Source organism: Malania oleifera, chromosome 3 (genome assembly GCF_029873635.1).
Source record: "Malania oleifera isolate guangnan ecotype guangnan chromosome 3, ASM2987363v1, whole genome shotgun sequence".
NCBI lineage: Eukaryota > Viridiplantae > Streptophyta > Magnoliopsida > Santalales > Ximeniaceae > Malania > Malania oleifera.
This window is the reverse complement of record NC_080419.1, coordinates 21,771,255-21,795,773: the sequence shown is the minus strand read 5'-3', so window position 1 is coordinate 21,795,773 and position 24,519 is coordinate 21,771,255. Positions and strand designations below refer to the sequence as shown.

The following is a 24,519-nucleotide window of genomic DNA, read 5'->3' as shown; positions in this document are numbered from 1 at the left end:
AATGAGAGATACCCATCTCACATCCCCGACCCTATTTCATACTATTCGAATTTGAAAGTTCAAACATAAAAACTCAAACTTTTGACATATTTAGATGTCTTGCACTCTTTTTTAAAAACACTAAACTCAATTAACCTCATATAAACTGCAAGTTTGGTATTAGCAAAAACCCAAAGGGAGAATACATTAACTCCAAAAAGGCTACAACACAATACATATTAATTATTAGAAGAACAATTTTAAACTCTCTCTCTCTCTCTCTCTCTCTCTCTCTCTCCTCTCTCTCTCTCTCTCTCTCTCTCTCTGTATATATATATATATATATATATATATAATGCAAACTTCAATTTTCGTGGATGCCTAGCTAGCTAGCTAGCTAATAGATTCTCATACAAGTTAACCCAAACTCATGTTTATTATATCATAATTGCATTCCCAGAACGTCTATATATATATATATATATATATATATATATATATATATATATATATTTATGGATACAAAAACTCATGTTTTAGACCCAAATAGCACCAACCCTTTTGAGCATGGGCTTTAGGGAACGATCGAGGTGAAGGCTCATGATCTCATTGGCGCCACCCACCAGGTCCCCGCCGATGAACACGGCAGGCACTGCCGGGCTGCACCCGATGCTCCCGAGAGCCTGCTCGATGTCCCGTCCTCGCGGGATTTCGTCGAGCTCGTAGACCGCAGGGTTCACACCAAAGTCGGAGAAGAGCGCCTTGATGCTGTGGCACATGCAGCACGAGTTCTTGCTGAAGATCACCACCGGCTTCTCGGCTGCCAGCTTCAGTACCATATTCTCCATTACTACTAATGCGAGATTCAATGGCGAGCGAGTTGTGACGGAAATTGGTATCGGAATTGGAATCGAAACTGAAATCACAGATGATGGATGGAGAGCAATGTGAAGCTATGCAGTTAGAAGCAGAGGGATTTGCTGTGAGGAATGGGAGAACCCATGAACATGTATTTATACAGGATGGCCAAGGTGATGGAACTCACAAAAAAATAATAAAAAATTTTAAAAAATAAAAGAAATAGCTATCTAGCTAGCAGGCATTAGGGGAAAAGGGGAAAAATTTAATATGCATATATATTAGAATTGGATTTTGTAAATTGGTCTGGATCATTAGTTGATGGCGATTGATGCATTCACGCGATAGGGAATAAAATTTGTACACAGTAACGAAACATCGCATACAGGAAAAACAGAGAGAGAGAGAGAGAGAGAGAGAGAGAGAGAGAGAGAGAGAGAGAGAGAGAGAGAGAGACATGTAAATATGCATGTGGTACGGTTTCGTATTAATGTTATTCCCTAGGAACAATCAACTACGTTTGATCTACTTTTGGGTCTAAGTTTTTTTTCTTTTAAATTTTTGTAGTATGTTTTTCATGTGGAATAATGAGCGTCTTGGACCAACCAGCGGGTCTATTCCAAGAATTTATATTTGCAGTCTTAGCCGTGGGCAGAACGCAACATGCAGATCAGAAATCTTTGGGTGGTCCTTTCCTTTTTTTTTTTTTAACAAAAAACTTAAATTTGTTGATAGTTCTCACTCGTGATTACAAACAAAACATAAGGAATTTATAATTAAATTAGTAAAATCATTCCATGCAAGAAAATCAAAACAAGTCTAAAGATAAGAAAATTATTTTTATTCGAAATTTAGATATGTAAAATATATTTTTCTATTTAAATAATTAAAAAAAGTATACATATTCACTTGTTGAGGCAATAATAATTTAAATTTTTGCGCGTACCACTGATCGTAACGATTTATAATCTCTTAAATTTTTTTTGATGGATCCCCCTCCCACGCCAACCCTGATTAGCTTGAACACAATAAGCCTGTGGAGTTGGGTTTAGGCCATCGGATCAGGTTGAGAATCCGAGCGAAATCTACTATGGCCCCAGAAAGGGCATTTTGGTTATTTCATCTATCATCTATTCCCTAAGAGATGGTTCCTGTATCTATCTTGGAGGCATCTGCTGAGTTGGACCAACCCCTAAAGGAGTTGGGTTTATCCAATTGGGAAACCTTTTTTTTTTTTTTTTCTTCTTTTGTGTATTCGCATCCAATTCAAGGAAGAGATCAAAGTGGAAGATAATGGAAGGATAAAAGTTGAATGGAAAATACAATGTTCACATATACAATGAAAATCACATGTTTTATAGTTTTGGAATCTAAATTTGAAATTAATGTAATTGTTGTATGGATTGAAATTTATTGAGTTGTGTCTCATATTCAGATGGTATAGTTTAAAGGTTGTTACAAATTATAGTCATTGTATAATGTAACTATATATTATATGAGGATACAATTTAGTATGCTAGAGTCGCGGTGCAATACAATTGTATATCATATGAAGATATAGTACAGTATGTTAGAATCATGGTGCAATACAATTGTATATCTAGTGAAGGTATTTTGCAGTTTCATATGGGGCTATATATAAATATTGTAGCCGAGACATTACAAAAAAAATAAAATAAAATAAAGTAAATGACTTTTAGTGATGGTTTAAAACCGTCACTAAAAATAGAGAACCGTCACTATTAATTATTAGTGACGATTTCATGGCGCTTACAAATTTAGTAACTATAACGGCCGTCTCAACTTACTATTAGTAATGGTTTTGGAAACCATAACTAATAATGGACTATTAGTGACAGAGAATGACGGTTACTAAAAGTGTAATACTAGGATGAAAATCGTCACTAAAAACCTACTATTAGTGACAGTTTCTAAACTGTCAATATTGTTAACTTTTAACAACAATTTGCAACCATCACTATTGTCCTACTTTTAGTGACGATTAGCCAAGGAGGAGTTTTTGGGCACCGTTAGTTCTGGCACGTCCACCTTAATGTCATAGATGTGTTAGAACTGACCCACTCAGTTTGGACCTCGTATACCCGACTTGGACACCTGAATTTAGTGATCAACTAAGTATAGATCTAAGGAATGTATAGTGAGTTTGCTTATAAGCACCTAACTTTCACCTGGGAGGAGTTTCTAGGCACCGTCACTTCTGACACATCCACCTCAATGTGACAAACGTGTTAGAACTGGCCCCCGCTCGGTTTGGACCTCGTATGCCCAACATATATACTTGAGTACTGAAATCAACCAAGTATATATCTAAGACATGTATTCAAAGTTTACTTCTAAGCACCTAACTTTTAGCTAGGAAGGAGTTTTCGGGCATGTTCAGTTCTGGCACGTCCACCTCAATGTCACGGACGTGTTAGAATTGACCCCACTCGGTTTGCATGTATTCTAAGTTTGCTTCTAAATGCCTAAGTTTCAGTTGGGGTGGAGTTTGCTGACTTTTTGAGTCCGATCCCTATCTTGGTACTGACAAACCACCAGCTTGGCGTATCCCATGAAGAAAGATCAAAAGACGAAGACTATTATTTTTGTATTGTATTTAATTTTTTATCTTTTGTTGGTAATAATGCATGCATTTGCATGGTATGGATGAATGCTCAGATAGATAGACCCTAAGGACCAGCACATTTCACTAAAAACTTTTTTCCTACTAAAATCATACAAAGTTTTTGGAATAGTTTTAAGGTCAAATCGGGGCAAAAAGAAAGGTCAATCAACGCTAGATTTTTTGGGCAAAATATTCATTGTTAATGCCCCCAGTCGACCGACCAGTTCGAGCTTTAATCAACTCGGTCGACCAAACAACTGTTTGCCCTAGAGTCAAAAGTTTGACTTGCCTGGTCGATCAAACCTGTGGCAGTATAAGTGCCACGGTCGACTGAACGGTCAAGAAGTCAACATATTGACTTCGCTCGGTCGGCCGTTATGAAATGAACGTGTTATCCACAGTCGAACGAATTGATACGTGTCTGACCCCCAACTACTGGTCAACCGAACTCACAGTTCAAAATAGCCTTGGTCGACCGAACCTCATAATGGTCAACCAAACCTTGTTTTGGTTGACCGAATCTATAGAAACAGTCAATCAACCTTGTCTTGGTCAACCTAACCCACGAAGGGGTTCAGAATCGCCCTGACATGGTCAACCAAACTTATAGTTCAAATTATCCCTGGTTGACCCAACTTAGTAATATGGTCGACCGAACCTTGAATATGGTCAACCGAACCTCTTGGGTTAGAAATTTTTTTAAGGGCTAAAACGTCACTAACTTTTAATTAAACTTTTTCATAATACCGAGCGTGTCCCTCAACTGCCAAAATTCCTAAAAATCTATAAATACCCCCTCCATAACTCAAATTAGTAACTTTGATTAACCCAAAATTTCTTCTCTCTATTCCATTGTTAATCAAAGTTTCCCCAAATGTTTTTTGTGTTTAAAATCTTTCTTTTGGGGCAAAATTTATACAAATCTCTCCAACTCTCTTTCATGCTTTTATTTCAAAATAATTTTAGGAGAGTATTTTATTTAGGTCATTTTACTTACACATACTCTCACTTGTTCTTTATGTTGTAGAAATCATTTCTTGAGAGTATGACAAACCGTGGTATCTCATCTGTGTGCTTTGAGTATTTGAGTAGGTTTATGTTTTAGTTAGCTCAAATGATGATGCAATTTGGAAGCCGAGAAGCACTTAAACGAGCACATCATTCGGAACATTCCATGGAAATGTAGAGGAGCAGAGTATGAAGTCCTTGTTTATTTCAAGTTGTATTATATTATTTCATATTTATCATTCGAGTATGTAATTATAATCCAAGGTCTGTGATAATTATGGCATGGCATGCATAATAGGACTATAAGCTCAGTAATGACCGTAGATAGACTTTAGGGCTGACTTTAGATAGACCCTAGGTCCCTACACGTTACTTTAAACTCAAAACAGGACTTAAATGCTCATTTTAAGTGGTCTTAGTTGATTGAACCCAAAGCTATATAGAAGCTTCGGTCGACCAAACTTACTAGAGTCAACATGTTGACTACTCGGTTGACTGTCCTGAAATGTACTTGCCTTCCACGGTCAACCGAACTAACACATGGTTGACTTCCAACAACTTGGTCGACCGAACCACTAGTTCAAAATTGGCTTGGCCGACCAAACCTTAGAAAATGGTCAATTGAACCTACCTTGGTCGACTGAACCTCGAAGGGCTCAAAATCGCCTTGATACGGTCGACCAAACTCAATAATATGGTCAAGTGGACCTCAAATATGGTCGATCGAAACCTCTCGAGTTGGCCAAATTTTACCACTGGTAATTAAGGGTAAATCAGGGTTATTTTAGTTAAACATATTGAAAAAAATTTTAAATATTACCTTTATGTCTCCAACGGTCAAAATTTTAAGTATGTCTATAAATATGAGTTCATTTGCAAGATTAAGTAAAGATTAGGGAGTTTGATTAAGAAAATATCCTCTGAATTTTTGAAAGCTCCTTCTTCATAACCCAAATACTCATTCTTTGATCATTCTTTTGCAATACCTATTTGAGTGAGAGTATTTTAAATCATCATACATTACTTAAACTCTCTTTGTTGTGTTGATTGTTGATTTTCTAAAAGATAGTTAAGCCAAAAAAATTTCCGTATAGATTTAGTTCATAAATTTATTATATGGGGAAAATCTTGCTAGCTTGTGAGTCTTTGCATTTTGATTGCAAAACTCTTAGGCTAGTCTTGTGTTGTGAAGCAAATATTTTTGACAAGCTTGGTTTATAAAATATCTTTTGTGCTTAAAATTTTTTAAAATCATTCTGAGATATTTATTCTTTTATTTTTTTTGAAAATCTTTGAAACTTTATTTGTGATTGATATATTGATATACATCGTTTCAAAGATATTGTTGTAGCACACTCTCACACTTTGATTGCATATTGACAATATCTTAAGAGTAGGTTCACATATCTTCATTAAGCTTATAGATCTATCATTTAGAAGTGCATTTGTAGAGACCTAAAAAATAAAAAGAAAATTCAAAGGGAATAAAAGTAGGGTTCGTCGACGAACCCCCTGGTTTCGTCAATGAACACCCATATACGGTTCGTGGACAAGTTTCAGTGCCTTGTTGACGAAGAGATACCGAGAGGGGGATATTTAGGCCCTTTGGTTCGTCAACGAACTCATCATCCTCGTCAATGAACTCCCTTCTTTGGTTCATCAACGAGTCCTCGTGTCTCATCGACAAAGCCACATGACCAAACATCTATAAATATGCAAAAATCAGATTTTTGGGCGAAAATTCAACTCTCTCTCTCTCTCTCTCTAGATTTTTGGATCCTCTACCTTCTCTCTAAGATTTCGGCTCCGATTTTCCCCTGTTCGACGATCAGAAGTTACTTATAGTTAATAAGTAATATTTACTTTTGTGGCATGAGAAATATTGGTATAGTACAACATTCTACACATCTTTTACAGAATTACATTTATATAGTTTATAGAATTATGTTACAAAAAATATATAGTTTATTTACAGAGCTACGACTATTCAGTGTTTACAGAATTATGGTTTATTACAGTTTACACAGATATTATAGTTTATTTAGCTATACAGTTATATGTAGGTTTACAGTAATACTCAGATATACAATTTTATTCAGATATACAGTTTTCACAATTTTATTCAGATAAAAGTAAATGACTTTTAGTGATGGTTTAAAACCGTCACTAATAATAGAAAACCGTCACTATTAATTAGTAGTGACGACTTCGTGACGCTTACAAATTTGGTAACTATAACGGCCGTCTCAACTTACTATTAGCAATGGTTTTAGAAACTATCACTAATAATGGGCTATTAGTGACGGAGAATGACGGTTACTAAAAATGTAATACCAGCACTATAACTGAAACTATTTTTAGGATGAAAATCGTCACTAAAAACCTACTATTAGTGACAGTTTCTAAACTGTCACTATTGTCAACTTTTAGCAACAGTTTGCAACCATCACTATTGTCCTGCTTTTAGTGACGATTAGCAACTGTCACTATTGACACACGTTTAGTGACGACTCTAGAGCGGTCACTATTGTTGAACTTTTAGTGATGGGTGTATAATTGTCACTAAAAGTTTCTAATAATTTTAAATTCTTTTACAAAATCACACATTCCTGTTAGAACCCTATAATTAAATTTCGTCACACTATTGAAGCATAATTGTAGATTAATTGTTGTAATTGTTAAGAAAATGAATATATATATACACACATAAAACATGTTAGAATGTACATAAATATCATATATATATACATGGTCTATCCACATAACAAAAAATACAAAAAAAAATAGCATGTATCATTATCATCATGGTCTTCATCGTCCTCATCATTATTCAATAGACCACTGTCAGTTTTGACACGTCCACCTTAATGTCATGGATGTGTCAGAACTGACCCACTCAGTTTGGACCTCATATACCCGACTTGGACACTTGAATGTTGTGATCAACTAAGTGTAGATCTAAGGAATGTATAGCGAGTTTGCTTATAAGCACCTAACTTTCACATGGGAGGAGTTTTTGGGCATCGTCACTTCCGGCACATCCACTTCAATGTCACAAACATGTTGGAACAGGCCCCCGCTCAATTTGGACCTCGTATGCCCGACTTGGATACTTGAGTACTGAAATCAACTAAGTACATATCTAAGACATGTATTTTAAGTTTACTTCTAAGCACCTAACTTTCAGTTGGGAAGGAGTTTTTGGGCACGTTCAATTCTAGCATGTCCACCTCAATGTCATGGACGTGTTAGAATTGACCCCACTCAGTTTGGACCTCGTATGTCTGACTTGGACAACTAAGTGTTGAAATCAACTAAGTTTAGATCTAAGACATATATTCTAAGTTTGCTTCTAAATGCCTAAGTTTCAGTTGGGGTGGAGTTTGCTGGCTTTTTGAGTCCAATCCTTATTTTGATACTAACAAACCACCAGTATCTTATGTGTGCATTTAGTGTGAATAGGTTTTCAATTCAACACGAACATAAAATACTAGAAAATGGAAGCCAAAGCGGGACTTAAAGCGTACACACAGCTTGGCGTATCCCATGAAGAAAGATCAAAAGACGAAGACATTTATTGTATTTGTATTGTATTTAATTTTTTTTATCTTTGATCTGTAATAATGCATGCATTTGCATGATATTGATGAATGCTCAGATCAACTGTAGATAGACCCTAAGGACTAGAACATTTCACCAAAAACCTTTTTCTAAAAATACTAAAATGATACAAAATTTTTGGAATAGCTTTAGGGTCAAATTGGGGCAAAAACAAAGGTCGACCGACGCCAAATTTTTTGGGCAAAATATTCATTGTTAATACTTTCAGTCGATTGACCAGTTTGAGCTTTAATCAACTCGGTCGACCAAACCACTGTTTGCCCTAGAGTCAAAAGTTTGACTTTCCTTGTTGGACGAACTTGTGGCATTATAAGTGCCACGGTCGACTGAACAGTCAAGAAGTCAACATATTGACTTCACTTGGTCGACCGTTCTGAAATGAGCATGTCATCCACGGTCGACCGAATTGATACGTGTCTGACCCCCAACTATTTGTTCGACCAAACTCACAGTTCAAAATTGCTTTGGTCGACCGAACCTTATGAATGGTCAACCAAACCTTGCTTTGGTTGACCGAATCTATAGAAACAGTTAATCGACCTTGTCTTGGTTGACCGAACCCACGAAGGGGTTCATAATCGCCTTGATATGGTCAACTGCACTTGTAGTTCAAATTATCCTTGGTTGATCGAACTTATTAATATGGTTGACCGAACCTTGAATATGGTCGACCGAAACTCTCGGGTTAGAAATTTTTTTAAGGGCTAAAACGTTAGTAATTTTTAATTAAACTTTTCCAAAATATCGAGTGTGTCCCTCAGCGGTAAAAATTCCTAAAAATCTATAAATACCCCCTCCATAACTCAGATTAGTAACTTTGATTAACCCAAATTTTCTCTCTATTGCATTGTTAATCAATGTTCCTCCAAACGTTTTATTTTGTTAAAATCATTCTTTTGGGGCAAAATTTATACCAATCTCTTCAACTCTCTTTCATGCTTTTTCAAAATAATTTTTGAGGAGAGTATTTTATTTAGGCCATTTTACTTACACATACTCTCACTTATTCTTTATGTTCTAGAAATCATTTCTTGAGAGTATTGCTTGAGTTGACTTTTTGGTCAGATCCCTGTTTAGATTATGACAAACCATAGTCTCTCATCCGTGTGCTTTGAGTATTTGAGCAGGTTTATGTTTTAGTCAGTTTAAATGATGATGTAGTTTGGAAGTCGAAAAGCACTTAAACGACCACATCATTCGGCACATTCCATGGAAATGTAGAGGAGCAGAGTAAGAAGTCCTTGTTTATTTCAAGTTGTATTATATTATTTCATATTTATCATTCAGGTATTTAATTATAATCCAAGGTTTATAATAATTAAGGCATGACATGCATAATAGGACTATAAGATCAGTAATGACCATAGACAGACTTTAGGGCTGACTTTAGATAGACCCTACGTCCCTGCACTTAACTTTAAACTCAAAACAGGATTTAAATGCTCATTTTAAGTGGTCTCAGTTGACTGAACCCGAGGCTATATAGAAGCTTCGGTCGATCGAATTTACCAAAGTCAACATGTTTACTACTCAGTTGACCATCCTGAAATGAACTTGCCTTCCACGGTCGACGGAACTAACACATGGCTAACTCCCAACAACTTGGTCAACCGAATCACTAATTTAAAACTGACTTGGTCGACCGAACCTTAGAAAATGGTCAACTGAACCTCGAAGGGTTCAAAATTGCCTTAATACATTCAATCAAATCTCCAATTCAAAATGATCACGGTCGACCAAACTCAATAATATGGTCGACTGAATCTCAAATATGGTCGACCAAAGCCTATCGAGTTGGCCAAATTTTACTGCAGGTAATTAAGGGTAAATCATGGTTATTTTGGTTAAACATGTTTAAAACAATTTTAAATATTACCCTTATGTCTCCAACGGTCAAAATTTTAAGTATGTCTATAAGTATAAGTTCATTTGCAAGATTAAGTAAAGATTAGGGAGTTTGATTAAGAAAATATCCTCTAAATTTTTGAGAGCTCCTTCTTCATACTCAAACCCAAATACTCATTCTTTGATCATTCTTTTGCAAAACCTATTTGAGTGAGAGTATTTTAAATCATCCTACAATACTTAAATCATCCTTGCGGTCAGGATATCATTGGGTGAGGGTCAGATCTGGGGATGTAGTGAAGACAACTTTCTGAACTAGATATGGCCACTACGAGTTCTTAGTCATGCCCTTTGGGTTGACGAATGCTCCGGCGATGTTCATGGATCTTATGAACAGGGTTTTCCATGAGTACCTGGATCGGTTTGTGGTGGTATTCATTGACGATATTCTGGTATACTCGAGGAGTTCGGAAGAGTATGAGGACCATTTGAGGTTGGTATTATAGATTCTACAGGAGGAGAAGCTGTACGCTAAACTAAAGAAGTGTGAATTCTGGTTGAGTTAGATTGCGTTCTTAGGCCATGTGGTGAGTGGTGATGGTATATCAGTTGATCATAGCAAGATTGAAGTTGTGGTTGACTAGGTGAGGCCGAAAAATGTGCAGGAGGTTCAGAGTTTTCTAGGATTGGCAGGTTACTATCGTTGGTTCATGGAGGGGTTCTCTAAAATGTCTAGACCTCTGAATCGATTAACCAGGAAGGGGGTGCAGTTTGAGTGGACCGGTGATTGCGAGCAGTGCTTTCAGGAGTTGAAGCACCGGTTGGTTACTGCTCCAGTGTTGACCATTCCTTCGGGGGATGGTGGGTTTGTGGTTTATAGCAACGCGTCTCTGAAAGGTTTGGGATGTGTGCTTATGCAGTAGGGTAATGTAGTAGCTTATGCTTCTTGGAAATTGAAGGAATATGAGAAGAACTACCTTACGCACGATTTGGAGTTAGCTGCTGTTGTATATGCACTGAAGATCTGGTGACACTATCTATATGGTGTGCGGTGTGAGATCTTTATCAATCATAAGAGCCTCAAATATTTCTTCATGCAGAAGGAGTTGAATATGAGGCAGAGACAGTGGCTTGAGTTGATTAAGGACTACGATTGCACGATCAGCTATCACCCGGGAAAAGCTAATGTGGTGGCTGATGTGTTGAGTCGGAAGTCAAAACCTATGGCTGTATTTGCAGTTGTAGTTCAGCATCACATTAGACAGGATCTGGAGAGTTCAGGTATAGAGTTGGTATCTGAGGATGTTTAGGCTGTTTTTGCTAGTTTGATGGTCCAGCTAACTTGTTTTTGAGCATATAAAAGCTGCGTAGGCTAATGATGCAGAGTTGGCAGAGGTTATGGAAAAGGTACGGCAGGGACTGACTATAGAATTCAACATCTCTAAGGGAGGTGTGTTGAGATTTGGGACCAGATTGTGTGTTCCGAACGACAACGAGAATATTTTGGAGGAAGCGCATCGTTCTTTATTTACGGTACATCCTGGTATTACAAAGATGTATCGGGACTTATGTGAGACCTTCTGGTGGTTTGGTATGAAGAGGCAAATTGCTCAATTCGTGGAGCAGTGTCTGACGTGTCAGCAGGTAAAAGTTGAACATCAGAGACCGGCAGGGCCGTTGCATCCTTTGCCTATTTCAGTGTGGAAATGGGAGCACATTTCCGTGGATTTTATGACCATATTGCCGCGAGCACTTCACGAATAGAATGCTATTTAGGTAATCGTGGATAGATTGACAAAATCTGCTCATTTCATACCGATGAGTGTTGGCTATTCTTTGAGTAGACTAGTAGATATGTACGTGCATGAGATTGTGAGAATGCACGGAGTACCAGTGTCCATTGTATCAGATCGAGACCTAAGGTTTGCTTCTCAATTCTGGACGAGCTTGTTGGAGGCACTAGGGACGAAGCTTACTTTCAGTACAACGTTCCACCTTTAGACTGATGGACAATTGGAGAGGATGATACAGATTTTGGAAGATATGTTGCGAGCTTGTGTGTTAGATTTTGGTGGTAGCTGGATACAGTTTATTCAACTAGTAGAGTTAGCTTATAATAACAGCTTCCAGACTAGTATCGGGATGACACCACTCGAGGCTTTGTCCGGTCGGAGGTGTCGATCTCCTTTGTGTTGGAATGAGGTTGATGAATGTCAGGTGTTAGGACCTGAACTTGTGCAAAAGACGTATGAGAAGGTGGGTTTGATCCGGGAGAGGATTAAATGAACTCAGAGTCGGCAAAAGAGTTACACAAATGTTCATGGCCGTCAGTCAGAGTTCAAGGTGGGGGGTAAGGTATTTCTGCGTATCGCTTCGATGAAAGGGGTGATGAGATTTGGGAGGAAGGGCAAGCTGAACCCAAGGTACATCGGACCATTTGAGGTTCTAGAGCGAGTGGGTCTGGTAGCCTACAAGATTACACTACCCCCAACACTCTTGAGGGTCCACGAAGTGTTTCACGTGTCCATGTTGAGGAGATACGTGCTGGATCCATTACATGTTATTAGCTATGATAAGTTGGAAATTGGGGATACTTTAGCATATGAGGAGATACCTATTCGGGTTCTGGATCGTAAAGTTCAGAAGTTTCGTACCAAGGATATACCGTTAGTGAAGTATTGTGGCGAAACCACGAGGTTTAGGAAGCTTCTTGGGAACTAGAAACTGAAATACGCCGGAAGTATCCACAGTTGTTTTGAGTACTTATACGTTATCCTACTTTGGGTTATACGTTATCCTACTTTGGGTTGGGATAGGTGGTTAGTTGTCGGGAGTGTGTGTATTGTGAACTCCTGAGATAGTTTATGTTGTAACCACAGTATTCCTTCGCCATAAGTGAGGGTGTGTATATATCTGTATGATGGGGCTACGCTGTAGTAGTCGCCAGTTTCTTTCTAAAGTTGTATGTATGTGTTTGATTGTATGAATGAGTTTACGAATGAGAGATGGCAAATTTTGAGGACGAAATTTTTGTAAGGAGGGGAGGTTGTAAGAACCCAAACCATGATAGGTGGGTTTAAATAAATAAGAGAGGGGTAAAATTGGAATTTGAATAGGCTTCGTCGACGAAGCCAAAGTTCATCGACGAAGGCCTTGTATCTCTCGTACACGAAGTTCAGAGGCTTGTCGATGAGGAGAAGCCGAGAGATTTCAAAAAATCGGTGATATCAGGATTTGTCGACGAATCCATCGTCTCGTCGACGAGTTGTCTATATGACCTCGTTGACGAGAACACCATTTCGTCGACGAGGACGCCCGAGTCAAAAGGCTATAAATAGAAGTTTCATTACTTCCAAGCTAAGAAAACTCAACTATCTTCTCTCTCTCTCTCTCTCTCTCTCTCTCTCTCTCTCTCTCTCTCTCTCTCTCTCTCTCTCTTTCTCTCTCTCTCTTTAGAATTCTCCCTACCCTACATCTCTTTAGATTTCTTCGCCGTTCATCGTGAGAATCATTCACGAGGATCGTGGATAGATTTTCTACAAGTTCTACGAATCAAATTTTCTGTTCAGTCGGTTTCAGGTTTTGGCGTAAATCGAGGTAAGGCTCGATTTTTAGTCTTATCCGGTAGTTTTGTAGGGAACAGTCTTGTGAGTATTTTTTGTACTATTGGTTGCAGGTTTTAGAACTCGGTTTGTTGTTTAGGGGCCTTAAAGTTCGTGATTTGCTATTTGGGGAAAAGGTAAGGGGAATTATGCTTATATCGGTTATTTTTTAAATCGGACTCGGTGGAACTGTGGTCCACGGTTTTGTGTGTGTTTTGGCTACTCATTTGGGAGGATCTAATGGGGAAAACTATGGGTTTTTTTTGTGATTATAGTTTTGGGAAAAGGGGGTGATGGGCTACATCCTTGGTTTTGTTTAAAACCGAGCGTATATGTTGGTTTATACTGCGTTATAGGGATGGTCGTGCCTTAACTTGTTTTAAATTGTTTGTGTTTGGAAAACCGTGATTTTAGATTACCAAATGAGTGTGGTTTGTTTTATTATATGAGCATGCATGTGTGTGTGATTGGTTTAAATGCTAGTAGGAATGGAGTTCCGAATTGTTTCAGGTACTAAGAGTGTCCGGCTCTATATCTGAGGGCGTATGAAATCACTAGCCATAGATTGGCAGAGTGTCTGACTCTATATTCGAGGGCGTGAGCCTATTTCGGTAGATCAGGCTGAAGGGTGTGGATCCACCAGTTTAGCATCGGTACGATGCCTTGGGAGTCAGGGACTAGCCACGTGTCGATGGTGCCATGTTCGTGGGTTGGCTATGGGCCAATATCGTACGTCGTGGGCCAGCTTTAGGTCGATCAGTGTGACCATATCGGGTTTGCTGATCATGTGTATATGTGCGTGTATGCATTGTGAAAAATTAGTATTGGACTGCATTTAACTGCGTGTATGTTGTATTATGATAACACTCAAATGCCACACACCAATATAACCTATATTCATCCTTATTGAGAGGTGTCTCACCCCTACTGTACGTACATTTTTACATTTCCTTTGAGTAACCGGAACTAGCGTCCTATTGTGGGGAGCGTGGTGGCCGGTGTACTGTGGTTGGCGCTTGGGTAAGTGCTAGGACTGTGTTTTGGTGGGTTGCCATTTTGGGATGTGTTGGGCACCTAGTTGTACTTTGTATGATAGAGCTTGTTTCTGCTCTTGTATAGACTCTGGTATGGTACTGCATATATATATAGAATGACCTTTTTCCGCTTCGTATATGATTGTGTTTTGCTGTGTTTAGGGTACCTAGGAACCCCACGGGGTCGGACCCTCATCCTTTGTACTGTATCTGTGGATGGTATGTATGATACAGGGACAGGTTAGATTACATTTTCACCCCTGGGTCCCATTTTTGGGTTATAATATATTGATAAAATTCATGAACACTCGGATGCTTCTACATAAGCTAATGAGTACAATAAAATTCCTAAAACACATTCATAGGATATAACTTGAAGCTCAATAAATGTATGTGATGATTTCAATAATAATCAAATGTATGATCTTTGTATATAAAAATATGTATGATGAGTATTCTCAAAGATCGACACCCAATGCAATATATCTCCAAAAATTGATTTTTCAAATAATATGTGTTGGAGATCTAGGGTTTTCTCAAATAACTTTTGGCACGAATAAAAGAATATTAAATCTTTGAATAAAAATAATATCAAGATTGTTTCAAAGATTTAAAGTCCTAGAATGAACTTCTCCCACAAGATTTTTCAAACAAAAATATGAAACTTAGGGTTTTTGCTCTCTTAATAAAATATTAAATAAAAATATAATAAAAGAAAAACTTTTACAATGAAGAAATACGTCCTAGATCCCTCTCACGTAATCAGCTATGAAGAGATAGAGAGCTTAGAGATACTTTAGCATATGAGGAAGTACTAGTGCAGATTCTAGATAGAAAAGAAGAGGAGTTGCGTACCAAGAATGTCACACCCCTATTGATGGTTTGGGTTGTGAACCAGGAAGGAGGAAGCTATGCCTCTTGTAAGCAGTGGAATAGGAGGAAATTGTGCCTCTTATAAGCAGCGGAGTAGGAGGAAGTTGTGCCTCTTGTAAGCAGCGGGTTTGTAATGGGAAGCTCTGCCCGGGTTTAAGGAGTAGATTAGTAAAATTCTTGGGGGTTTTGCCCAAGGCGAGGACATAGGCTGAGTTTGGCCGAACCTCGTAAAAAATTGGTGTCTGCGCTCTCTCTCTCTCTCTCTCTCTCTCTCTCTCTCTTTTATATTTCCATACTTATATTCATATTATATCTATTGTGCATGTTTTAAATATTGATATATATATATGAATATCTAAAATACGTGAGAATAATTGGGTAATATTGAATTAATTGAGATATCCACTAATTAAATCAAATTAGTATTTTAATATTGAAATCGGAGTATATCCAAATATGTAGATGTTTGGTTGGGTTTTCAATTGAGGATTGAAATACCAAAATATTTTTAAATACCCAATTCACCCCCACCTTTTGGGATTATACCTAAATTAACATTTGGTATTAGAGTCTCGTTGCATAGACTTAAACATTTTTGTAAAAAGATCACAATGACATATTTGTGGGACAAATCTCTGCAAGGCCTTTAATGTTTTATGGTGAAAATTTCGCCATTTGGAAACTAAGAATGACTGTTTTTATCAAATCAATGGATTGGAGACCTTGGAGAGTAATTGCTCAAGGGAATTTTGTTCCCATGAAAATTGTCAATAATGTTGAAATTTTAAAGTTAGAAACTGAGTTTAATAAAAATGACATGAAATTAATGCAAGTAAATTTCAGTGCCATGAATATTCTATTTCTTGCTTTAGATGCTAATGCTTTTCATGAAATTAAGTTGTGTCAAAGTGCTAAGGAGATGTGGGAAAAACTTGATTGGAGATTTGGAGAGACCAAAGAAAAGAAGTCCACCACCTGAGAAGATTTGTGCTTAAAAGATCAAGTAGTGGAAAATTGTAGCCTAATTGCATTAATCAACGAAGAGGTACACTCATCTCCTTCTACTTCTCATAATGATTCATGCAATGATTGTGATAAATCTTGTGATATATATTGTGATAATTCTGGTAGTGAATCTTATGATGAATCAGATAATGATAAAATGCTAACTTATGAGAAATTACAAAAGGGATTTGTTAAAGCCCATAAGATTCTAACAAAGATGTCTAAAATGAAAACAATGTTGGAAAATGAAAATAAAGACTTAACAAAACAATTAGAAGATTTTACAGGGACTCATACTTCTTGGGAAAAAGAAAAGGTTGAAAAGGAATTAGAAATTAAGAGATTAGTAAACAAAAATGATACATCACTAAAAGAATTAGAATAAAAAATTAGTGTAGAAAAAAAAAAGATTTCATGAAATTAGAAAATAACTTCTAATCGAGAGAGAGAGAGAGAGAGGGAGAGAGTGAGGGAAGGAGGAGAGGTTTCTAGTGCGGCGGCAGTTGAAAAAAATGGTCAATTACAGGTTCCACCAATACCACGCTGTGGGGAGGGCTCTGCCTTCGGAAGCAGATGGGCACCGCAAGATCTACAGGATGAAGCTTTGGGGCACCAATGAGGTTCGTTCCAAGTCCAAGTTCTGGTATTTCTTGAGGAAGCTGAAGAAGGTCAAGAAGAGCAATGCCCAAATTCTTGCTACTAATGAGATTTTTGAGAAGAACCCTACAAAGATAAAGAATTATGGGATTTGGTTGCGTTATCAAAGCCGAACAGGTTATCACGACATGTACAAGGAGTAGCAGATCATTAAGACTGCCACCATCCCAGCTAAACTTTGCAAGAGGGAGAGTACGAAGCAGTTCCATAATTCCAAAATCAATTTCCCCCTAATTTCCAGGAAGCTTAAGACCACATACAAAGCATCTAGGCCCAACTTGTTTATGTAACTCTCATTGGTCAATTGTTGATGGTCAAGCTTTAGAGAGGTAAGATTAGATTGGATACGAGTTTTCCAGTTTTGTTTTCACTAGTAGGCTTAAAGCCATTTTGTGTTCGCTGGATATTTTTTTTTTTTTTGTTTCGAGGTTTTGATTATGATGCCAGATACTTGGGCAAATTTGTTTTGTGCGTGTTTAAGAATGCCATTATCTATGGCATTGGGCATGTGTTTTCCTTAATAAAAAAATAAAATAAAATTAGAAAATAAAAATGATATGATGGCAAAAGAGCCGAAAGAGTTAAGATCCAAGATTTCGAATGTTAATGTAAAAGATCTTCAAATTTCTGAACTTGAATGTAAAGCAAAAAAATATGACCGATGAATTTGTAAAAGTACAAGTTGTTTGCAAAGGCTTAAAGAATTTAAAAATTCAAGACCTAGAAAGAAAGAAAGAGGATAAAGCTAAGATCATCAACACATTTACTAGGGGCAAAGAAAATCTTGATAAACTCTTGGGTTCTTAAAAAATGACCTTAGATAAGGAAGGTATAGGTTATAATGGAATTGAAAATAGGAGAAGAAAAAACCTATACTTGGGGTACTTTGTTAAATGATCAAAATTCTATGCTAGTATCTCTTCCGATTCGTATGTTCACACCACCTGCGTATTATGTAAAAATAAAAGGCATATTAAATTTGATTGTCCATTTAAAAGGAAATGTGTGAAGCCCAAACAAGTCTTGAGAGTCAAAGAAAAATGGGTACCAAAAACGAACCCCAAAACTCCTCCTTAGATTTTAGGATTGAGAATTTAGTGGTGTCAGCTACATAAACAAAAAAGGGTCGTGATGACTAATAGCCGTGGGGAATAGTATATGCTTAAAATGTAAAATCTTAGTATATGTCACTATTATTATATTAAGAATCCTACAAGAAAGCTAAGTCAATATGATTCCTTTAAGCAATATATCCAATTTGACTACCTAATGCTTTTATATCATAATGATTAGGTAAAATGTTAAAATATTGGATAACATGCAAACCTTAATTTATTCAAAGTGAAGGTTGAGAGATTAACTGTCTAAAATATCAGAAACCTTTCTCTATATAATGAAAAACATAAATCACATCTTTAAGAAAATCTCAGAAGCATGCTCTATGAAATTCACTTCCAAATGGACAAGGTAACTGTGTGTGGTAAATAATTCTTAATGCTTAATCCATGATTAAAATCCTAAGTATAGTTGTCCATTGCTCAAATTCGAGTTTTGGGATATTCATCTTGTTATATTTCATATATCCCTAAACTCATCTCTGAATATAATAAGTCTTTATCAAAATAAGTCATCACTCTAGGATTAAGAACTAATAAATCATAAATTCTATATCTATCAAGTGTTCATTAAAAGATATCCTATTATAATCAAATAAGTGGAATTCTCTAAGAGATCCAAATGGTCTATCAAGACATTTTAATAAATATTCCCTTTGTGCTCAAAATATAAAATTTCCTAATTTTGATTTACGCTAAAGCTATTTCCTTCACAAGAAATCTTTACCATACCATGATCATATCCGGAAAAGATTCATCTATCTTAGGCTCATACCCTTGCTTAAAATTGAAAACATACTTATAAGGTACTATCTAGTGATTGGATAATTAGAAATACCCAAAGAGCAGTATTCAAAAATTAATATTCTCCCAAATTACTTTTTGTCTAAGTAGCTGGATATATTCGCTTCCACGAAATATTCTGAATAATGTCCACTCATGATGAATATTCTTCTGAACTTAATGATAATTTAATTGTTAAGAGTATTTTCCAAATCTCACTTCACAAGCTCTCAAACTTCAAGTCAAATATATTATAAGCTTTTGAATATGTCAAATGGTTAAGTTATTTGCAGTAGGTTCAATCTATATGAAAATGCAAATGACTAGAAAACCTATGCGTTGAGATCCATAAAAAAAGAAGCAATATATGCTTAGGACCCTGAAGTAGAATTGTTTATGACTTTTTGGTCCTCTAAGCTAAAGCAGGTAAAGCCAAGTATAAATCATTGAAAATCTTAAAACACTCGGTTAAATTAGTGAAGAATGATTAAAAGAAAAAGACATAAGACGATGATAAGTGTATAACTGAGGGGGAGCAAATTAACTTGAAAATACTATGACTCTGAAAAATAAGCATAATCACATTTGGTATCATATTTTGTATTTACATTTTGTATCAAATCATTAATGGAACATGTAAATTCTTTTGTGCATATTTGATGCAACTTGTTAACCACATGAATTTTTTTAAACTATACTAAATTAAATTTGTTGCATGCTTGAAAATATTTAGGGGAGCCGAACTCCATTTCTAAAGAAAGAGCATAAAGAACTCATGTGCATCATAGTATCACTATAGTTGGTCTAAAATATTTTACAATGATTGCTTATATGGTTTTGAACTAGCAGTGAAATTAATCCTTGATAAGTATAAGCATTTCATTCCATCTACGCAAGTATTCAAATTCATAGGAGGGGCATCTAGAAATTATTTCCTATCTCATTATGCTTACCAATATTTCTTTTACTTAGATGTACAATGAACTTTCTTTGGCATGCACTCAATTATGATAATCTTATTAAATACTTAAAATGAAAAATATATTGTTTTGTCACAAGTTCCTTGACTTAACTATATGATCTTATTTTAAAATGCATTGATATAATTAGGATCTATATGATTAATTTGTTTGGTTATAATTATTTTTTGGAATGTATTTAAAGGGAAAATAAAAAAATAAAAATTTTAGAGCACAATTTTTTTTCCAAAAGGTGAGAGATATGTATGTACTAGAGCAATTTTTTTTTTAGATTTGAAGGGGGAGAGAAATTTTTTTTTTTTTTAGATCAAAAGGGGGAGAGATATTTTTTTAAAATTGCATAGTCTACAATGAGTATAAGCTTAAATGAAAAAAAATAGGCGGAAAGTTTTTTTCAAAAAAGGGGGAGATTTTTTCTGAGCTAAAATAAAATTTGTTTCAAAAAGGGGGAATCATCTTTTTTTTTTAAGTTAAGAATTTTTGTTTTTACACTTAACTTAACCCTTTTGTTGATGCCAAAAGGGGGAGAGGATTAATGAGCAAAATGATATACTCCTTGTGTTTAAGTAGAGAGGATTCTTAAGGGGAGAGGATTAATGTGCATATGCTTTATTGCTATATCTAGATGCATATTGAGTTGAACTTAAAATTCTCAGTGTCTTCTCTTTGGATATATTTGAATTACAATATTTATTTTAAAATTTTCTATTGTGTTTGTCATCATCAAAAAGGGGGAGATTGTTGAGTTTTTGAGTCCGATCTATTTTTGATAATGATAAAACACAATTATCTTATCTATGCATTAAGCCTTTTAGCAGGATCATTATTTAGCATGCACGGATGATATGAGCGCTATGGAAGCCATGAGGAATTTGAAGCGCATACGACCTGGCATACTCCATGAAATTAAAAGAGAAAAAGGATGAAGACACCTTAGATTTTCAGTTGTAATGTGTGTTTAGTTTTGTTGGCTTTACAAGGCTTAAAATCTTGTTTTGGTTATAACAAATAAGATGAACTTAACATATTTGGTTAAACGATGATATTTCAGGACTCAACTATGTAAATATAAAGTCAAATGCTCATAAGGATCATTGAAAGCTTATACTTCAAGGAAAGATGATCAAATGAAGCTTAAAGAGTCAAAACATGGATTTAAAAATATCCTAATAAAGCTTGAAGATTATGAGAACATGGATGTTAAAGAGGACTTGCTAGAAGCTTAAAGTGTATTAAAGCTTGAAGACAAGATGGAGCCAAAGGAAGATAAAGCAAGAAGGCTCAAAGAAAGACAAGCATGAAGACTTAAGAGTTTAGAATGTCAAAAGTCATAAGAAGTTTTTATGTAAGTACTTCGTATTTAAATATCTTATGCAAATATGATGAAACCTCTTCTAGGGTTAATTATGGACTTGGAGACCTTATTTCAAAACCCAAAAAATGTTTTATAAGAAATCAAAGCAAGAGAGCAAAAAGGATTTTTGAAATCAAAAATGAAAATTTTGAAGTTGGTCTACCCAGATGACTGAGGTGTACCTTTAGAAGTTTGAAGATGCACCCTCAGATGATTGAAGTTTTACTTCAAATGTCTGAAGAATTTCTTCAGAAGACTGAAGAATTAGTCCAGTCAACTAAAGATTTATTTGTTGAAACACAGAACAGGAAGAACACCCTCAGAAGTCTGAACCTCCAGTTCAGTCGTCTGAGCTGGGACTTCAGAAGACTAACCCTGAAGTTTAGTCGTCTGAACACTATTAACGGTTAGAAATTTTAAATGTTTTAAATTTCAAATAAAGGTTTCTTGAGCCCCAAAATTAATGAAAACTTGGAAGACACTCCAAGTAAACTTATGCATGACGAAAAAACTTTTCTAAGCCTATGAATACATGGTTTTGCAAATCAAATTAACACCACAAGAAAACCAAGAACAAAAGAATTGAAAAATCAATTTGTTAGCTGAAAGCTCTTGTTGCTATCTTTTACTCAAATCTTTACTCAACTATTAAGTTCTAGTTGCTAATTCTCATCTAGAATGAACTTGGTGAATTCTTCTCTTGAGCTTCAATTGTATTTCATATTGATATTTAATTATTGAAGTACATAGTGATTGAATTTGTACTAATTTGCTCTATGTGAGTGTGTTCTTGTACGTAGCTAGTGTTTCTTGTTTCTTGAAGACTCCAGGTTGTTGAACCGTTGACTGAGTGCGGGGTATCACTTGGAGAGGTCTTGCTTTAGCCTATTGAAGGAGTGACTGAGCATGGGGTATCGCTAGGAGAGATGTAGCTCTAGCCTATTTAAGGAGTGATCGAGTGTGGGGTATCAGTTGGAGTGGAATTGCTCTAACCTATTGAAGGAGTGTGTAAGGTTTGTTCCACCAGAAAGGAACAGTATAGTGGAATCCTTTGGTGCTATTGGCCAAAGGTGAGGACGTTGGTTGGGGATAAGCCGAACCTCATAAAAAACATGGTGTCACTCTCTTTCCTTTACTCTTTAAATTCCAGTATACTTATAAACTGCGTGGATGTTTTAAATTTCATGATCATAAATACTACGTAGTTTGGAAATTAAATAAATTGAAGTTTAATTTGTTTTTTGGATTGTAGAAATCGAAAGGGAGTACGTTGGTTAATCAATAATTTGCGGAAACCATAAGGGAGTACGTTTATTGGTTAACACCCAAAGACTCTTTAACTATAAGTTTATTTAAAGTCTAAGCTTTTGGAAAGAGTGTTGGATTTTAAATTGTGCATCATATTGAGAAAGCAAATTCATTAATACAAGGGCTTGAATCAAATCCATTAATACAAGGTTTTTATCAGCAATCTTACATTCTCAATCTTTACCTTGAGTGCTGAGTCTTACAAAGCGTCCATATTGAATCAATCTTGATAGTGCTGCAGTTTATACATTAAATTGTGCTTGGTAAATTGATTGGTTGATTAAGTTTTGTTTAATTGTATGGTTGTGGATTGAATAAAGAACTAAGTTTTTGTGTGATTGCTAAATCAACAAGAAGTTAAGAATTCATTGAAAGAATTAAAAGAAAATTTTAATAATCTAATTCACGCCCCTCTTGGGACAACTCTGTAACTTTCAATTGGTATCAGAGCGGGGTTATAACAAATCCTAACAAGTAGTTATTTAAAGATCTAGATGGCACACCTAGGAGTAGATCCCTTTGGAGAGGGTCAATCCTCAACTAGGCCTCCCATATTTCTCTGGGATTTCAAATTGTCTCAATCGGAGCTTCGACGGGAAAGTTATGCGCGAATTATGAACTAACGCCGGTTTTAACTCCCGATAATGTTTTTGCGATAAAAAAATGCCAAATATTCATAAATTGCTCAATAAAACCCAGAGATTATAAATAGGACATTTTTTAAAAAAATATTGAGAGTAATCAGGTATTTAATTAAAAATATAAGCCCTAATGCTCGGATTAAAGTGTCTAATTACGCAGTTTAAGCGCGTAAACATAATTCGTATTTAAATATCTTATGGAAATATGATGAAAGCTCTTCTAGGGTTAATTATTGACTTAGAGACCTTATTTAAAAACACAAAAAATGCTTTATAAGAACTCAAAACAAGAGAGAAAAAAGGATTTTTGAAACCAAAAATGAAAATTCTAAAGTTGGTCTGCCTGGACGACTGAGGTGTACCCTTAGAAGTCTGAAGATGCACCCTCAGATGGCTAAAGTTTTACTTCAGATGTCTGAAGAATTTCTTTAGAAGACTCAACAATTAATTCATTCAACTGAAAATTTATTTGTTGAAACATATAACAGGTAGAACACCCTCAGAAGACTGAACCTTCAGTTCAGTTTCTATCTCTTACTCAAATCTGATGTTCAGTTGTCTGACCCTGTATCTAGACTATATTTTTTAGTGCTTCAAGGAACATCATAAGACAGAACCCTATAGTTCAGTCGTTTGAACACTGTTAACGGTTAGAAATTTTAAATATTTTAAATTTCAAATAAAGGTTTCTTGAGCCCCAAAATTAATGAAAACTTAGAAGACATTCCAAGTAAACATGGGCATCATGAAATAACTTTTCTAAGCCTATAAGTACATGGTTTTAAATATCAAATTAAAACCACAAGGAAACCAAGAATGAAAGAATTGAAAAATATGTTCTTTGGCTGAAAGCTCTTGCTGCTCTCTCTTGCTCAAATCTTTACTCAACTGATGTGCTGAATTTCTAAACTGATGGTCATCACACTACTAAGTTCTGAGTTGCTAATTCTTATCTAGAAGGAACTTGGTGAATTCTTATCTTGAGCTTCAATTGTATTTCACATTGATATTTAATTATTGAAGCATATAGTGGTTGAATTTGTATTAATATGCTCTATGTGAGAGTGTTCTTGTACGCAACTAGTGTTTCTTATTTCTTGATGATTCCAGGTTATTGGATTGTTGACCGAGAATGGGGTATCTCTTGGAGAGGTCTTGCTCTAGCCTATTGAAGGAGTGGTTGAGCATGGGGTATCGCTTGGAGAGGTGTAGCTCTAGCCTATTGAAGGA

General features: G+C 35.9%; 1 protein-coding gene and 1 pseudogene across 1 annotated transcript; one reads left to right on the top strand and one right to left on the bottom strand.

The window, feature by feature from the left end:
• Positions 1–396: 396 nt before the first annotated feature.
• On the bottom strand, positions 397–952 carry LOC131151601 (monothiol glutaredoxin-S4-like). The gene has a single exon (XM_058102858.1). The coding sequence runs from the start codon at positions 825–827 to the stop codon at positions 516–518; it is 312 nt and encodes a 103-aa protein (XP_057958841.1). The 5' UTR covers positions 828–952; the 3' UTR covers positions 397–515.
• A 15,998-nt stretch (positions 953–16,950) lies between these two features.
• LOC131151753 (large ribosomal subunit protein eL20-like) lies at positions 16,951–17,398 on the top strand (annotated as a pseudogene).
• Positions 17,399–24,519: the final 7,121 nt, after the last annotated feature.

Excerpts from the sequence above, each read along its gene's own strand:
- LOC131151601 (XM_058102858.1), bottom strand. The coding sequence starts at position 827 with ATGGAGAATATGGTACTGAAGCTGGCAGCCGAGAAGCCGGTGGTGATC.